We start from the raw sequence: 16,570 nt of genomic DNA on the forward strand, positions 1-16,570 counted from the left end.
CAAACAACAACTAACAACCGCTAGGTTAACCCATTCCCTGTATACAACAAAGATAGGAAAAGACGCCGCAAAATGCCAAGTACTATTTTTAAGTGCAAGGACGATCAACATACAATGAGTATGTACATTACGTGCCAAGACATATAACATACAATAAGTGCAAAACAGCGGTGTGTGTGTGTTTTAAGTGGGGAGGCTATGCCGACTGGGTGAACTCTGAACAGGTGAATCAAGCCATACTTTCATACCATACATGAACACTGACAGCTGTTAACTCGATCAGAAGTCAGGGTTTATTGATTATTTCACCAAAGGCTCTCAAGATTACATCACAATATTATGTATATAACAGTATAGCACTTTTTCATTTCTATGTATTTTACAGGAAATTGTACAGTTTCTTCATATGCGGTATTTATATATATTTATATATTCCCGAACATCAGGGAAGAAAAGTACACATCCAGAGCCGAGGGGAGGAATGCTTCAGAAAAAAAGAAACGATATATGCACTTTAAATAATTATATATATATAAAAAAAAGACCAGCATCAACTCCAAAAGCTTAAGATGAGGGCTTCCCCACGGTTTGGTCGACGGACGGGACGTTTTGACAATCATCGGAATCAGACAGAAATGGCGCGTTGTTTGGCGCGAACAGAGACGGGACTCACAGATGTGTAAACCAGGCGTAGAAAATAAGGGGATGGAGCCCAGGCCGCGGCACCTCCCTGTGTTCCGGTGGCTGGGGCCGTTGGGTCGGACCCCCTCCCGGACATCATTAAGGCATTGCGGGCCCAGGCCTGATGACCCGTGGTCACGAGGAGGGGTGGGGGGCGATACATTAGCAGGAGCGCTGCGGCGATTGGATCCGGAATCATACGGGAACGTGACAAAAGAACGAGACGTCAGCGGAAAGATCCGAACGGATAAAAGCGAAACTTAACGAAAAAATAAATACGTAAAATCTTCTGCATGGCGGCTTGCATTATGAGCTGGAGGCGCGCTAGTGTGTGTGTGTGTGTGTGTGTGTGTGTGTGTGTGTGTGTGTGTGTGTGTGTGTGTGTGTGTGTGCGCGCGCCTCATGGAAAACAAGCGGTGCTGGGTGAGGCGAGAACCCCCCGTCGGGTTGCCACGGTAACAGCTGGTCGTCCCCCCAAGGCCTCCTGATACACCCCATAATATTACCAAGTACCACGCCAAATGTCCCCGCGCCTTAGGGTAAACCAACCAACAGAACCCAAGGGGAGAGGAGCAGTGAGGAGCAGAAAGGAGCGAAGAGGAGCAGAGCAACTGAGGCGTTTGATTGGTAGTTCGATCACAGTAGTGTCAAGATGTCTACACAGGAGGTCACCAGAACACGGCATTCACCCGACACGCGTCATCCACCCTGAAGACACAGAAACATCTCTTTGTTTTGGTCACACACACAACAACACACCGAGTCAAACCAAGTCAGGCTAAACTAACCAAACAAAAAACGAAACCCAGACCCAAAATCAAACCCACAGTTTGGAATATCAATAAATTAGGATTTAGTATTAAGTTCTTTTAGAGATGATGGTTGGCGGGGGTTGTGATGTGGTCACAGTGAACCCCTCATCCCCCCCCCCATTGAGACACAGGTCCAGGTCCTGGTCCACGCAAAGCATCAGAACCTCGGACCCAAAACAATCAATCACTTAACAGTTCTCCCATAGGAGGCAGGGGAGAGAGGGAGGAACAGAGAGAGAGGGAGGGAGGGACGATGGAGGGAAAGGGGGCGAGAGGAAGGGAAGACGGAGAGAGGGAGGTAGGGAGAGAGGGGGAGGGAGAGAATGGGAGAGCGAGGGTGAGGCAAACATTGCACTTCAAAGAGTTCTGATCAGAGTAGAACAGCTACAGTCTCTTCTCCACCTGCACCCGTCACAGTCCGGCACTGGTGGGGTAACAGAAGGAGAGGGAGAGGGAGAGAGGGAGGGAGAAAGAGAGGGAGAGAGGGTGGGAGGGGTGATTCAACCACTCCTCCTCTGTGTCCTAACGGCGGCCCTCCTCCGCCTCTCTCCGAGTCTCCGGGGCCCCCCCCATCAGGCCGGGGTCCGTCCCCTAGCAGGCGGGGTTTGGGGGGGGAGGGGGGGTCCTAGGAGGGGGGGGGGGGGGGGGGTGAGGGCCCGGGCCTCGGGTGCCGAGATGTGGAAGACGGAGCCGATGCGCAGGAAGAAGCGGCGCAGCACGGCCCTCAGCTCGGGGATCAGGTCGAACTGCATCATGTCACACAGCTGGGGGTAGTAGCAGCACGCGTGGGGCTGGAACTGAGACACGGAGGGAGACACGGACGGAGGGAGACACGGAGGGAGACACGGACGGAGGGAGACACGGACGGAGACACACACAGAGACGGACACACAGACGGACACACACAAACACGGAGACACACACAGAGACGGACACACAGACACACACACACACACACACACACAGCTGCTGTTAACAAACAATAGGCCTACCTATGCTGTTGAATAGTACTAGAACTACCTATGCTCTTAACTAGCGCTAGGCCTACATAGTCTGTTAACTAGCACAAGGCCTACCGTCAGTTAACTAGCACTACCTAGTCTGTGAACTAGCACTACCTACACATCTTGTTATATCGTGTAAAAGCCCCGTCAGAGTAAGTGATCGTCATGACGCCCACGCGACCTTTACCAAAGGTCAGCGTCTCGTAGGTGTGTGTTATCGGTAGGATGGTAGGTAGAGAGGTCGGCCTTTAGGTTAGGTAAAGTAGGTGTGTGTGCTTTAGAGTTAGGCGAGGTGTGTGTTAGGATAAGGGTGTGTGTGTGTGTGTGTGTGTGTGTGTGTGTGTGTGTGTGTGTGTGTGTGTGTGTGTGTGTGTGTGTGTGTGTGTGTGTGTGTGTGTGTGTGTGTGTGTGTGTGTGTGTGTGTCTCTCTCTCTCTCTCTCTATCTCTCTGTGTGTGTGTGTCTCTCTCTCTCTCTCTGTGTGTCTCTATCTGTCTGTGTGTGTGTGTCTCTCTTGCCCCTTTCACACCGCCGCAAAATCGGGGCCGGTTCCGGGCCAGTTCGGAGCTAGGGCCAGGGCTTTGGTTTCACACCGCCAAAGAACCGGCTCCGGCCCCTAAAAACCGGTTCAACTCTGGCCCCACTTTAGAGCTGGGCTAGAACTAGAACCGCTTTTACGCCGGGGGCAGGGGGCGGAGTTATCCGTACCTTCATAAACAGGAAGACCAACGAAGACCGGCATTTTTTAAAACACCGAAGTAAACAATGGACGTGAATCCGTGTATGATTCTTTTGTTTTTTCTGATTTTGTTTTAAATCGGAATATTCAAAGAACGAACCATACACGGATTGAATCGAAGACGAAATTGTTGTTGTTGTGTTTGAAACTGGCGCGAGGGTTCTTCTGCGCGCCTATTGTGTGGTGGTTCAACGCGTCAACGCGCCAACGCAGCTAGATGAGTCCATGTCCATGCAAGTGAACGGAGCGTTCCCTCTTCGTCATAACTATCAAACCAAACATCCTTCACATTCACCGAGCGAACATTATGAAAGTAAAATGCACATTTCTCGCTAAAAATGTTTCCATAAACGCATTTGATGGCGTAACTATGTTACTATTTCCACCCAGAATAAAGAAAGATGTCGGCCGTATGCTTCTGTCCAAGCTCACTAGCCGAGACGTTTGCAGTGACGTCATGACGTTGCTCACGCCGGCTCCATGGCTGGCTCTGGCCGGTGTGAAACCAACCGGTTCTTAACTGGGGTAAGGCTGGAACCAGTTTGGAACTGGCCCTAGCACCAGCCCGGAACTGGCTCTCGGTTCTTTTTGGTGTGAAAGCGGCATCTGTGTACCTTGTTGTCCGGTAGCCTCAGAGTCCTGGTCAGTAGCAGCATCAGCAGGCTGGTCCAGGCCTCTCTGTGGCTCTCTGACGTCAGGCTGATGAAGTAGGACAGGGCCTCGCCACACACACTGACGCACAAAACACACTGTGAATACACACTCCATACACACACACACATTATCAATTCACTCTGTCCATACACACATTATCAATACACACTCTCCGCACACAGACACACACATTATCAATACACTCCTTCCACACACATTAGCAATAAACACTCTCCACATACACATATATTATCAATACACACTCTCCACACACAGACACACATTATCAATACACATTCTTGACACACAAATTATCAATACACACTCTCCACACACGCATTATCAATACACACTCTCCACGCATTATCAATACACACTCTCCACACACACATTATCTACACACTCTCCACACACACATTATCTACACACTCTCCACACACACATTATCTACACACTCTCCACACACACATTATCTACACACTCTCCACACACACATTATCTACACACTCTCCACACACACATTATCAATACAATCTCTTCACACATTATCAATACAATCTCTTCACACATTATCAATACAATCTCTTCACACATTATCAATACAATCTCTTCACACATTATCAATACAATCTCTTCACACACACACACACACACACACACACACACACACACACACACACACACACACACACACACACACACACACACACACACACACACACACACACACACACACACACAGAGGGCGGGGGGCTCACAGCAGCAGGCGCGTCTGGATGTGGGGCCAGGAGGGGGTGAGCTGGGGGTCCGAGTACATCCTGAAGAGGATCCTCAGGCTGCAGGCCAAGCTGCTGGTCTCCTGCTTCAGCAGGTTGGGCTTGGACTTCCCCTTGAAGCCTGCGGGGACACCGGCGGGAGAGACAGGTGTACAGGACCTCAGGTGGGACAGACTACACGCTGCAGCTCTGTGTAGGAGGAGGAGCTGGTGGTAACCTGGGTTACCACCGTGACCGACCGTGTGTCTGACATGCGGTCTCTCCGGGGGGGGGGGGAACGTGTCCGGGTTATGACCCCTAGGGCTAGGGAACCGATGGCTCTCTGATAGAGTGCACATGGTTTAAGGCGGTTCTAGGATGGTAGAGAGAGACCAAGAGGTAGAGAGACTGAGCTGGAGAGAGACAGAAAGATGGAAGAGGGGTAGAGAAAGACGGTAGAGAGAGATGGTATAGAGACCGTAGAGAAAGAGACGGTAGAGACAGAGAGAGAGAGACAGATGGTAGAGAGGGACGGTAGAGAAAGAGACGGTAGAGAGTTAGAGAGACAGAGGCAGAGAGAGGTAGAGGGAGAGAGGGATGGTAGAGAGACAGACGGTAGAGAGAGACGGTAGAGAAAGAGAGAGAGACAGATGGTAGAGAGAGATGGTAGAGAAAGAGAAAGAGACAGACGCTAGAGAAAGAGAGAGAGACAGACGGTAGAGAAAGACGGTAGAAAAAGAGAGAGAGACAGACGGTAGAGAAAGAGAGAGAGACAGACGGTAGAGAAAGACGGTAGAGAAAGAGAGAGAGACAGACGGTAGAGAAAGAGAGAGAGACAGACGGTAGAGAAAGACGGTAGAGAAAGAGAGAGAGACAGACGGTAGAGAGAGACGGTAGAGAAGGAGACGGTAAAGAGAGAGACAGACGGTAGAGAGAGAGAGTGGTAGAGAGAGAGGCAGAGAGAGAGACGGTAGAGAGAGAGAGCAGTAGAGAGAGGCAAAGAGACAGACGGTAGAGAGAGAGAGAGAGATCAGTAGAGAGAGAGGCAGAGACAGACGGTAGAGAGAGAGAGAAAGACAGATGGTAGAGCGACGGTAAAGAGAGGGTAGCGAAAGAGACAAAGAGACAATAGAGATAGAGAGAGAGAGACACGGTAGAGAGAGAGAGAGACACATGGTAGAGAGAGCGGTCCCGGGGGTCTTGTGAACACTGACCGGCCCTCCAGAGTGCTGTCCTCTGCTCGTTGTTGGAGTTGAAGTCCTTGGCGAAGGTGTGTGACTCCAGCAGGCAGTCCAGCAGCTTGAAGAGGTGCTGCGAGGTCAGGGCGGCGTACATGCCCTGCTCAGACTCCGGCCCCTCAGGCCCCGCCCCCTCACAGGCCTCCAGGGTGTCTCTCTGATCAGGGGGGGGGGGGGGGACGACGACGACGACATCATCTTTAGGGTGGGGTCTTTTGACATACAGTACTTTACAGTCCTAATCTCGCTGAATTAAGAGATGTGGAGTAATTTCAAATACTCTGTAGTATATGATAAATAAAAAATAAGTTTTGTAAATCGTTATATAGTGCATTTATATTCAGGGCATTTAGTAGACGCTTCTGTCCTGAGTGACTTACATTAAGTACAATTTCCGAATTAGTATAGTACAGTATTGTACATTACAGCAGTATAGTACTGTATATTTATAGTTCTTTATATTTATAGTAGTATGGTACTGTATTTTAGGTTTTCTTCTTTCTTCTTCCACTTACATTTTTACTACTTAATAAGGTTACTTTTCTCCATTTTTGAATTGGCAAAGTGAAAGCGTTTGGTCAAGGGTTCACGTCTTGAAGGAAATTAACAAGACACAACAGGACACGTCAGCGCACTCAGAGCCGCGGAACGGGGCTGAGGGCCGGACCAATCAGACGCAGCGCTGACCTGGGCGGCGGCCATGTTCTGGGCGTCCTCCTTCTTGCTGGTCGTCGGGTAGAACACGATATTGTCGATGGTCTGGATGAGCTCCAGCTGCACCACGCAACGGATGAGCAGACCCGCAAACAGCTTCTGGTCGCTCACTCCTGCACACTCACACAAAATTATATTTATTTATTTATTTAATATACACATATATACAGTGCGTGTGGAGGATGATGGCTGGTCTAAACAGCCTCACCCGAGTCAGATCGATTAGACTCTTGGGCTGGATGGGGCTGCACACCATTGAGTCATAAATGTGCACATTGAGCCATCAATGTGCACATATGCAACAGCAGAACCAGCCATCAACTACACGACTAGAGGTGGGTCTACAGGTGAGTGTAAAGGTGAGTGTACAGGACAACAGGTGAGGGCTTACGCGTGTTGGATTTTCCCTTCCAGGTGTCCTCGCTGGACATCTGGCTGTGAGCCCTCTCTGACAGAGCTCTGTCATAGCTGCACTGGGATTGGCTGTCAAAGTCCACCTCCTGGAGACACACACACACACACACACACGAGATACAAGTGTCATGCTTCTGCTGAAACACACACACACGTCATTCTTCTGATGTCACAACACGCACACACAGAGAGCTGCTGAACAACAAACACGGCATTCTTCTGCTGAACCACACACACACACACACAAATACAATGCCCTTCTTCTGCTGAAACAAACGCACAAACTCACAGCTGATTAACCACGCACCCACACACACACACAAAGATACAGGTGTAATTCTGCTGCGTAACCCCACACACACAAACAGCTGCTTAACCACACACACAGCTGCTTAACCACACACACACACACAGCTGCTTAACCACACACACACACATAGCTGCTTAACCACACACACACACACACACACACACACACACACACACACACACACACACACACACACACACACACACACACACACACACACACACACACACACACACACACACACACACACACACACACACACGTCATTCTGCTGCTGAACCACACGTCCTGTTGGTCACACACGTTTCCTCTCTCACCGAGTGCTTGGCGTCTCCGTACTCCTCCTCCTGTCCGGCCGGTCGCCATGTCAACAAACTGATGACGGGGGGGAAAAAAAGAAAGAGTTGAGGGGACACTCCTCCGACGCTGGGCTGTCTGCGGGGGTTCGGGGGGGGGGGGGGGGGACATACGCGTGGGGGCTGGTGGTCTGGAAGATGTCCAGCATGCAAGAGCAGGTCAGGTCCCAGACGTCAGGGCTGAACTTCTCCCCGTTCACGATCACCAGGTTCTCCAGGCAGTTGGTCCCCGAGCGAGCCAGCTGTTCGTTCTCTGAGGGGGGGGGGGGAGAGCGAGAGAGGGCAAGAGAAAGAGTCCGAGTAGAAGAGGGAGCAAGAGTTAAAGAGAGACGTAGGAGAAATGTGACGAAAGAAATAAACAAAGATTGAGCGTTTACATTCAGGGGATTTTGCCGAAGTTTTATCCAAAGCAACTTGCAACCATTCCTTTTGCACGTTCACACACCGACGGCGGAGTCAACCCCAGGGACTCTCAGCTGGGAGGAGCCAGGGAACCTCCCAGCGGGTCGAACCCGCTCTACCTCCTGAGCTACAGTTCCCCCCCCCCCCCCCCCCCCCCATGCTGCTGAGGTCATTTTGTAGAATATAAACTAGCTTGCTGTTGAACTGGACGCAATGTATTATGATCATCATGAGTATTATGTTCTTATTATAATATAAGGATAACTTCTAGGAATGGAGAGACACAAGAATGCAGGTTGAGACGTTGCTACCCAATTAACTGTGATTTACTCGGGGGAGAACAATGTGACACTTAACAGGTGCCGTAGGGCGCCCCCGAAGGCATAGGAAACAATCCACTGCATACATAATGATAAGCGCGTCCTCACCTTGCCGGACACACCACTGCAGCTGCTTGAAGATGTCGGCCAGCAGCACCTCGCTGAGCGGCTCGTAGAAGTGCGTGAACACGTCGCAGATGGCGTACAGCGCGTGGTTACACGTGGTCGTCATCCACTCCGTTTTCTACACACGCACAAACACACGGCCGTCCGTCAAACACCGCCCATCGTTTACACCGAGTGACAGCGTGACACGCCGCGGCGGCGCGGGGTTTGACCCCCTGACCTCTGTCTGCTGCTCGGGGAGCTTCATGTTGTCGAAGATCCTGAAGACGATGCGGAAGAGGTCGTGCCACCAGTGCTTCTCGAAGGTGTGGCCGTAGCTCTTCATGATCTCGAACATCACCGTCAGGCCCCTGAGGGAAAGCAGAGCACCGGGTTCCGTTCTCAAGTTTTAAAGTTTCGGAAATCATGGTCCAAAATAGAGTTAGCAAGTAAAGTTTCCAAGTAAAGTTTGTGAGAAAGGTTTGTATGTCAAGTTTGTGAATAAAGTTTGTAACTAAAGTTCATTAGTAAATTTGTAAGTTAGGTTTGTAAGTAAAATTTGTAACTAAAGTTCATACAATTGTGAGTAAAGTTTGTGGGACTTTTTTGTATGTAAAGTTTGAGAGTAAGGTTTGTATGCCACGGTTGTGAGAAAAGTTTGTGAGTAAAGTCTGTCATTAAAGTTCATAAGTAAAGTCTGTAATTAAAGTCAGGTGAGGCGTGAGACAAGAGGACCCCCCGCTGAGCCCGTGTGCCCACCTGGTCCGGACGTCCAGCTTGCAGCGGTTGATGATGCAGGATAGCTCAAACAGGATGGGGAACCACCCCCGCACCCACACGCGGTCGCCGGGGGCGACGTTCATGTCATCACTGGTGTACTCCCTGAGGGCCTGCAAACACACACAGGTATTATTGGATGGAAACCCATAAATAATTGGAGGAGAGCCCGGTTCAGAAGCCTGCCTTGCCCTTGGGCAGTGTGAGCTAGGGCTGCTCGATTATGGAAAAAAAAATCATAATCACGATTATCTTGGTCAATATTGAAATCACGATTATTCAAACAATTATTTTTTTGAGTTGGAAAACGTGATGTATTCATTCAGCATGTCTCTCTCAAAAACACTTTGTAACTGAGAACTTTGAAATTTCGCCTTAAAAAAATGGACCAAAAGAAAATGTTCAAATGTTCTAATTGTTTGAATAATCGTGACAGTTTGATGCTAAAATCGAAATCGAGATAAAAATTCGATTCATTGCCCAGCCCTAGTGTGAGCGCGGGGTCGTACCTGCGGCCGCTCCGAGACGTATTTGGCGCAGTGGCGTATGAGCCTGATGGCCTCCATGCAGGTGTCAGGGAAGGCGGCGTTGCAGACGAACTCAGACAGACACTTCACCGCGTCCTGGAAGGAGTCGATGGCGGCCGCAAAGTGCTGCTGGAAGGTGTTCACTGGAGGAGGAGGAGGAGGAGGAGGAGGAGGAGGAGGAGGAGGGGGAGAAGAGGAGGGGGAGCAGAGGAGGATGAGGAGGAGAAGAGGAGGGGAGGAGAAGGAGAATGGGAGGGAGAAAGGAGGGAGGGGAGAGGAGAAAGAGGAGAAGAGGGGAGAAAGTAGAGAAGGAGGGGAGGGGAGAAAGTAGAGTAGGAGGGAGGGGAGAAAAAGAGGGAGGGGAGAGAGGAAGAGGGAGGGGGGGAGAGAATAAAAGAGCAGGGAGAGGGTAGGAAGAGAGGAGAAAGAAGAGGAGGAGGAGGAGGAAGGATGAGTACAGTAGATGATGGAGGAATTTCAGATTCAACATTTGGGCTCCATATATTTCCCGTGATCAAAACCCAGCATCGTTCTCAGGGAGAGAGCGAGGGACCGACGGGTTGCCCGGTACTCACAGACGATGTGTCCGGTGGTCTGGAAGGCCAGCTCCACGATGGACTCCTCGTGGTCGCCCGCCGCCTGGTGGAACACCGAAAAGATGTTCTTCCAGCCCGAGCGGATGTTGGCGGCCTGCGAGTTGACCATCTGGGCCACGCAGCGGATCACCATGTCCCGGATGGTGGGCGAGCGGTTCTTCTTCATGATGTGCTCGAAGGGCCGCAGGAAGTCCTTCTGGAAGCGGAAGTTGGCCAGCTCGCCCTTCTCCAGGAACTTCATGGACAGCTGCCGCAGGGAGTCCACCGCGAAGATGGCCACGTCCTCGTTGGGACTGCAGCCCACCTGGAGGGGCGGGACCAAGGATCAGGGGGAGGGACGGGGGACGGGGGACGCAGGGTTAGGGGGGCCAGGCTCACTAGAGGGTCCGGGTTATTGACCGGTCTGTACCGGCCAGACTGGTCTATACCAGGTCGGTATCAGCATCTAAGTGTCAATACCAGGTCTGGAACGGTCTACACCAAGTCTGGACCGGTCTACACCAGTTCTGAACCAGTCTATACCAGGTCTGGACCAGCCTGAACCAGTCTATACCAGGTCTGGACCGGCCTGTACCAGTCTATACCAGGTCTGGACCGGTCTATACCAGGTCTGGACCGGCCTGTACCATCCTATACCAAGTCTGGACCGGTCTATACCATGTCTGGACCAGCCTGAACCAGTCTATACCAGGACTGGACCGGCCTGAACCAGTCTATACCAGGTCTGGACCGGCCTGTACCAGTTCTGGATTGGTCTACATCAGGTCCGCACCAGGGTTTGGACCGTTCTAACCGTCTAAGCGCATCCTCAACGTACGGACTAGGGATGTTAAACGACTCGTTTTCTGTGAGTCGACGTGTAGGAGGCATAAATCGAAAAATCGATCGATTTCTTCTCTTTTTTTCGGCCCGCGGCTGCAGCAGTTGCAGAGCTCAAAGGATCTGCGCATTCCTTTAAGGCAGCGGCCCAGTTGGCCCACCCGTCCTATTTCAAAGGTTGCTATCAGGAGCACACCAATAATGCATTTTTTTTATGAAGTTAAGTTGATATAAAAATGATGATAAACAAAATATCAAAGAGCAGGATTGTGAACCTGTAAATTCCCAATAGGCAAAATGTGTCGGCGTTGTTTTAATTAGGAACGGCAGTTGATGATGCGCGCCTCCTATTTGCAACGAAATTGTTTAAGTCGGACATAAAACCATTTAATTTAACAGAGGCTGCACCCACTAAAACAGATATTTTCGTTTTTAAATAAATATTTGTAAACGAAAATTCACGTACGACTCAGTCGTCAAAGCTGTCCAGGCATCAGTGGTGATAGCAACTTTGTCAGCTGATTACAGGATCTCGCGGAGGGAGGCTGCTGCTTCGCGGTACATTTTCTCCAGCCTCACAGTCATCGTTTGGCGACATGGCACTGTGTAGGTTGGCTCGAGAACTGAAATCAGATTGCGTAACCCAGTCCCCTCTACTACGCTCATGGGCAGCATATCTCCGGCTATCATCTTAGCTAGCAACCCGCTGATTCTTTCAGCCCGGCGGCTATCACAGGATCTCACCGTAAAGTTTGCGATGCTGCCTTGCTGGCTGGAAGGCTTGGGATGCCTCCTTGCCAGGTGATTCAACATCACGGTTGTGGACGAATGGTACGCAAAATGAGGCATAATTTACACTGAACTGTTCTGTCATCAATCTTCATGAAACTATCCCACACCGGACTTTTAAGTGAAGATGCCATTGTCATGAAAGGACAAAGGAAGAGATCGCTCTTGGGAGACGTAGCGGTGTAGCAAAACAGAAGTGACCGTTAGAAAAACAACACAGCTACGTCTCCCATTTGGAAAAAAAGGATTTATTGTATTTTGATAATTTTTAATTGGTTATTTTGAAAGCAGAAATGGGTAAAAAAGTAAAAAAAAAAACGATTAATCGATTTCTATTTTTAGAGTCGTTTAGAGCACGAGTCGAGAATCGACCGTTGAGTCGACACATTCTTCACATCCCTAGTACGGACCTTGTTGAAGTGGTCTCCGACGACCTGCCAGATGCGGGACCACTGCAGGCGGATGCGGTTCATGTTGTAGTAGGAGATCTCCACGATCTTCTGCAGGCTGAACATGCGCGGCTGGTGGGTGGAGGCCAGCTCGTCCATGGACACGGCGCAAAGCCAGCGCACAAAGTCAACTGGGGAGGGGGGCACACCGTCAGAACAACTTTATTAGTATCGCACATTTCAGACGAACGTATACATTCCAATACACTTCCAAATGTCTAGACGATACAATAATTGTTGAGATCGAATGCAAATAGGACACTCACCGATTGCGTTTCCATCTAGTCTGGTGGACCCAGTGAAGATTCTGAAGATTAAACAGAAGGATTTTACTCAAATAGTCTGAATAGAACCAGTGCAGTGACGCACATGTAGAGAGCCTACGATATAAGAACCAGTGCAGTGACGCACATGTAGAGACCCTACAATATAAGAACCAGTGCCGTGAAGCAGAGTGAAGACACTACGATAAGAACCAGTAAAGTCACTAGGATAAGAACCAGTGCAGTGAAGACTCAACGATAAGAACCAGTGAAGACACTATGATAAGAACCAGTGAAGACACTAGGTTAAGAAGCAGTGCAGTGAAGACTCAACGATAAGAACCAGTGAAGACACTAGGTTAAGAACCAGTGCAGTGAAGACTCAACGATAAGAACCAGTGCGGTGAAGTGATCCTCACCGGTCCACGGCCACCACCACACTCTGGGAGCTGGTCTCTCCCACAGACTCCTGGAGGTGGGCCATCTGCCGCCGGTCCTGCCCCCCCACCAGGCCTCCTGTGGAGAGGGGAGTACAGTCAGGACCCAGAACACAGCCCACCACAGCTGGTACACTGTGGTTTAAGTGTGTTGAATATAGTATAGTTATGAAGAGAACACTAGTGTTCACTGTGGTATTTTAATGTAGTACTGTGTGATGACTGGGTTGGATGCAGCTGACAAAGCCCCAGGGCAAGAAGCCTATATATAGTATAGAGTATAGTTATAGAGTGTAGTCTATCATAGAGTAAAGAGTATAGTTATATAGAGTATAGTTATGCATAGTATGGTTAGATAGAGTATAGTTATGTAGAGTATAGCTATATAGTGTAGTCTATTATAGAGTAAAGAGTATAGTTATATAGAGTATAGTTATGTGTAGTATGGTTATATAGAGTATAGTTATGTGTAGTATGGTTATATCGAGTATAGTTATGTAGATTATAGTTATATAGTGTAGTCTATTATAGAGTAAAGAGTATAGTTATATAGAGTATAGTTATGTATAGTATGGTAATATAGATAATAGTTATGTAGAGTATAGTATTGTTATAAAGAGTATAGTTATATAAATTATAGTAGAGTATAGTAATATAGAGTACAGTTCTATTGAGTATAGTTGTATCGAGAATAGTTATATAGAGTATAGTCAGATGGAGTATAGTCATATAGAGTATAGTCATATAGAGTATAGTCATATGGAGTATAGTCATATGGAGTATAGTTGTCTAGAGTATAGCTGTATAGAGTATAGCTGTATAGAGTATAGTTGTCTAGAGTATAGCTGCATAGAGTATAGCTGTATAGAGTATAGCTGTATAGATTATGGTTGTCTAGAGTATAGCTGTATAGAGTATAGTTGTCTAGAGTATAGCTGTATAGAGTATAGCTGTATAGAGTATAGCTTGTAGAGTATAGTTGAATAGAGTATAGCTGTATAGAGTATAGTCATATAGAGTATAGCTGTATAGAGTATAGTTGTCTAGAGTATAGCTGTATAGAGTATAGTTTGTAGAGTATAGTTGTATAGAGTATAGCTGTATAGAGTATAGCTGGATAGAGTATAGTTTGTAGAGTATAGTTGTATAGAGTATAGCTGTATAGAGTATAGTCATATAGAGTATAGTTGTCTAGAGTATAGCTGTATAGAGTATAGCTGTATATAGTATAGATGTATATAGTATAGCTGTATAGAGTATAGCTGTATAGAGTATAGCTGTATAGAGTATAGCTGTATAGAGTATAGTTGTCTAGAGTATAGCTGTATAGAGTATAGTTGTATAGAGTATAGCTGTATAGAGTATAGCTGTATAGAGTATAGTTGTATAGAGTATAGTTGTATAGAGTATAGTTGTCTAGAGTATAGCTGTATAGAGTATAGCTGTATAGAGTATAGCTGTATAGAGTATAGCTGTATAGAGTATAGCTGTATAGAGTATAGCTGTATAGAGTATAGCTGTATAGAGTATAGCTGTATAGAGTATAGTTTGTAGAGTGGTATAAGACTGACCGAGGCCCATGGGCATGAAGTCGTCGCCGCCCGCGGGGAAGCCCTTCAGCCCGGCCTCGCGGTCCCGGACCACCCCCGAGATGTAGCGGGTCTTCACCCCCGTCCCGATCAGCTGGGCCAGCTCCAGCTGGCTGATGCAGCGCAGGATCTGATTGGACCAGAGAGGGGATCACATGAGCTGGAGCTAGGGCTGCCGGGTCGATTTCCGGCTATGGCCTCTGTGGGCTACGGTGTTGCTGGAGACTTTTATTTGTATAACCTGACCTTTAGTGTTAAGTACTTCCTGCTAGGAGTTGCCTGGGCAGTTACCATCGGTTACTCGTCAGTCAGTAACTTGGGAACCTCATGCCAGGAGTGGCCGACAGTGTACTATTTGTTAGTATAGGTGTACTTCGCCAGTAATAAAGGGGTACCTCATTCCAGGTGTATTTGTTAGTATTTGGGTACTTCTCCAGTACTAAGGGGGTACCTCGTGCCAGGAGTATTTGTAAGTATTGATGTACTTCTCCAGTACTTGGGGGGTACCTCGGGCCAGGTAGTTTCCCTGGTGTATTTGTTAGTATTGATGTACTTCTAGAGGGGTACCTCATTCCAGGAGTGTGGTTAGTATTGGGGTACTTCTCCGGTACTAGGGGGGTACCTCGTGCCAGGAGTTGCCCAGGTAGTTGCCGTCGGTGTGGGCCACGGTGATGAGCGTCTTGATGGTGTCGATGTTCTTCTGCTTCATCTCCGTGATGCTGGAGCTGGCCGTCAGCAGGGTGAAGCGGGCCAGGGCCTGGACGTAGGCGTCACGCTCCAGCTACAACACACACACACACACACACACAAACCGCATGATATACACCGTGACACACACCGCATGATATACACCGTGACAGACACACACACCATGATATACACCGTGACACACACACCAGGGATCGACCGATATATCGGTCGGCCGATATTATCGGCCGATACGCGTTTTTTACGTGTATCGGTATCGGCCGATACGCGGCAGATTTTCGCCGATTTTTTTTTATTTTTTTTATTTATTTTTTTACTTGTTCTACCTCACCTGTTTTTAATATTTGTTAAATATTGCTCATCCAATTTTTCTTACTTGTTTTACCTCACCTGTTTTTACTATTTGTTAAATATTGTTTTTTATATTGAAGTTCAATAAATGTTCCTTTTTTTAAATTGAGACTTGTAACATTTGTTATCAGTGTAATTTTTATGATTGAGGGAGCAAAAGCAGTATCGGCTCTAAATATCGGCTCTAAATATCGGTATCGGCGTATCGGAGTATCGGCTAAGGCTGATGAAAAAATATCGGTATCGTATCGGCCCTAAAAAATCTGTATCGGTCGATCCCTAACACACACACACCATGATATACACCGTGACACACACACACAATGATATACACACGCACACTCCTTGATATACACACACGCACACCATGATATACACCGTGACACACACACACACACACCATGATATACACCGTGACACACACACCATGATTTACACCGTGACACACACACACCATGATTTACACCGTGACACACACACACACACCATGATATACACCGTGACACACACAAACCATGATATGCACCATGATACACACACACTAGGGCTGTAACGATACGCGTATCAAACCGAAAATCGCGATACTCAAAGCCACGAACCTGTCTCGCGGTGTGAGAAGGCAGAAGCGCGATACGCCCTTTCTAACTCTGCGGTCAAATTGTCCGATTGAAATTTGCTAATAATTTGTCTAAATAATAGTCTGCTGACAGCGCCCCTCATCCTCCGTGGCTACGGAGGATCGCATTTCTCCACAGCCGTCGA

At 48.3% G+C, this 16,570-nt stretch overlaps 1 protein-coding gene across 1 annotated transcript in view; it reads right to left on the reverse strand.

Moving 5' to 3' along the window:
- Positions 1-270: 270 nt before the first annotated feature.
- arfgef2 (ADP-ribosylation factor guanine nucleotide-exchange factor 2 (brefeldin A-inhibited)) overlaps positions 271-16,570 on the reverse strand; it is a 44,691-nt gene continuing 28,391 nt past the window's right edge. The window contains exons 21-38 of the mRNA XM_030365771.1: positions 15,372-15,530; positions 14,732-14,879; positions 13,143-13,239; positions 12,727-12,767; positions 12,422-12,591; positions 10,383-10,707; positions 9,790-9,950; positions 9,263-9,393; positions 8,745-8,874; positions 8,507-8,642; positions 7,791-7,929; positions 7,638-7,695; positions 6,988-7,096; positions 6,570-6,709; positions 5,859-6,039; positions 4,648-4,786; positions 3,850-3,967; positions 271-2,290 (exon numbers count right to left, since the gene is read on the reverse strand). Of these exons, the coding sequence (XP_030221631.1) occupies positions 2,066-2,290; positions 3,850-3,967; positions 4,648-4,786; positions 5,859-6,039; positions 6,570-6,709; positions 6,988-7,096; positions 7,638-7,695; positions 7,791-7,929; positions 8,507-8,642; positions 8,745-8,874; positions 9,263-9,393; positions 9,790-9,950; positions 10,383-10,707; positions 12,422-12,591; positions 12,727-12,767; positions 13,143-13,239; positions 14,732-14,879; positions 15,372-15,530 (2,607 nt within the window). The 3' untranslated portion in view covers positions 271-2,065. The remainder of the gene's footprint in view (positions 2,291-3,849; positions 3,968-4,647; positions 4,787-5,858; positions 6,040-6,569; positions 6,710-6,987; positions 7,097-7,637; positions 7,696-7,790; positions 7,930-8,506; positions 8,643-8,744; positions 8,875-9,262; positions 9,394-9,789; positions 9,951-10,382; positions 10,708-12,421; positions 12,592-12,726; positions 12,768-13,142; positions 13,240-14,731; positions 14,880-15,371; positions 15,531-16,570) is intronic.

The sequence above is a fragment of the Gadus morhua genome, chromosome 1 (assembly GCF_902167405.1).
Source record: "Gadus morhua chromosome 1, gadMor3.0, whole genome shotgun sequence".
NCBI lineage: Eukaryota > Metazoa > Chordata > Actinopteri > Gadiformes > Gadidae > Gadus > Gadus morhua.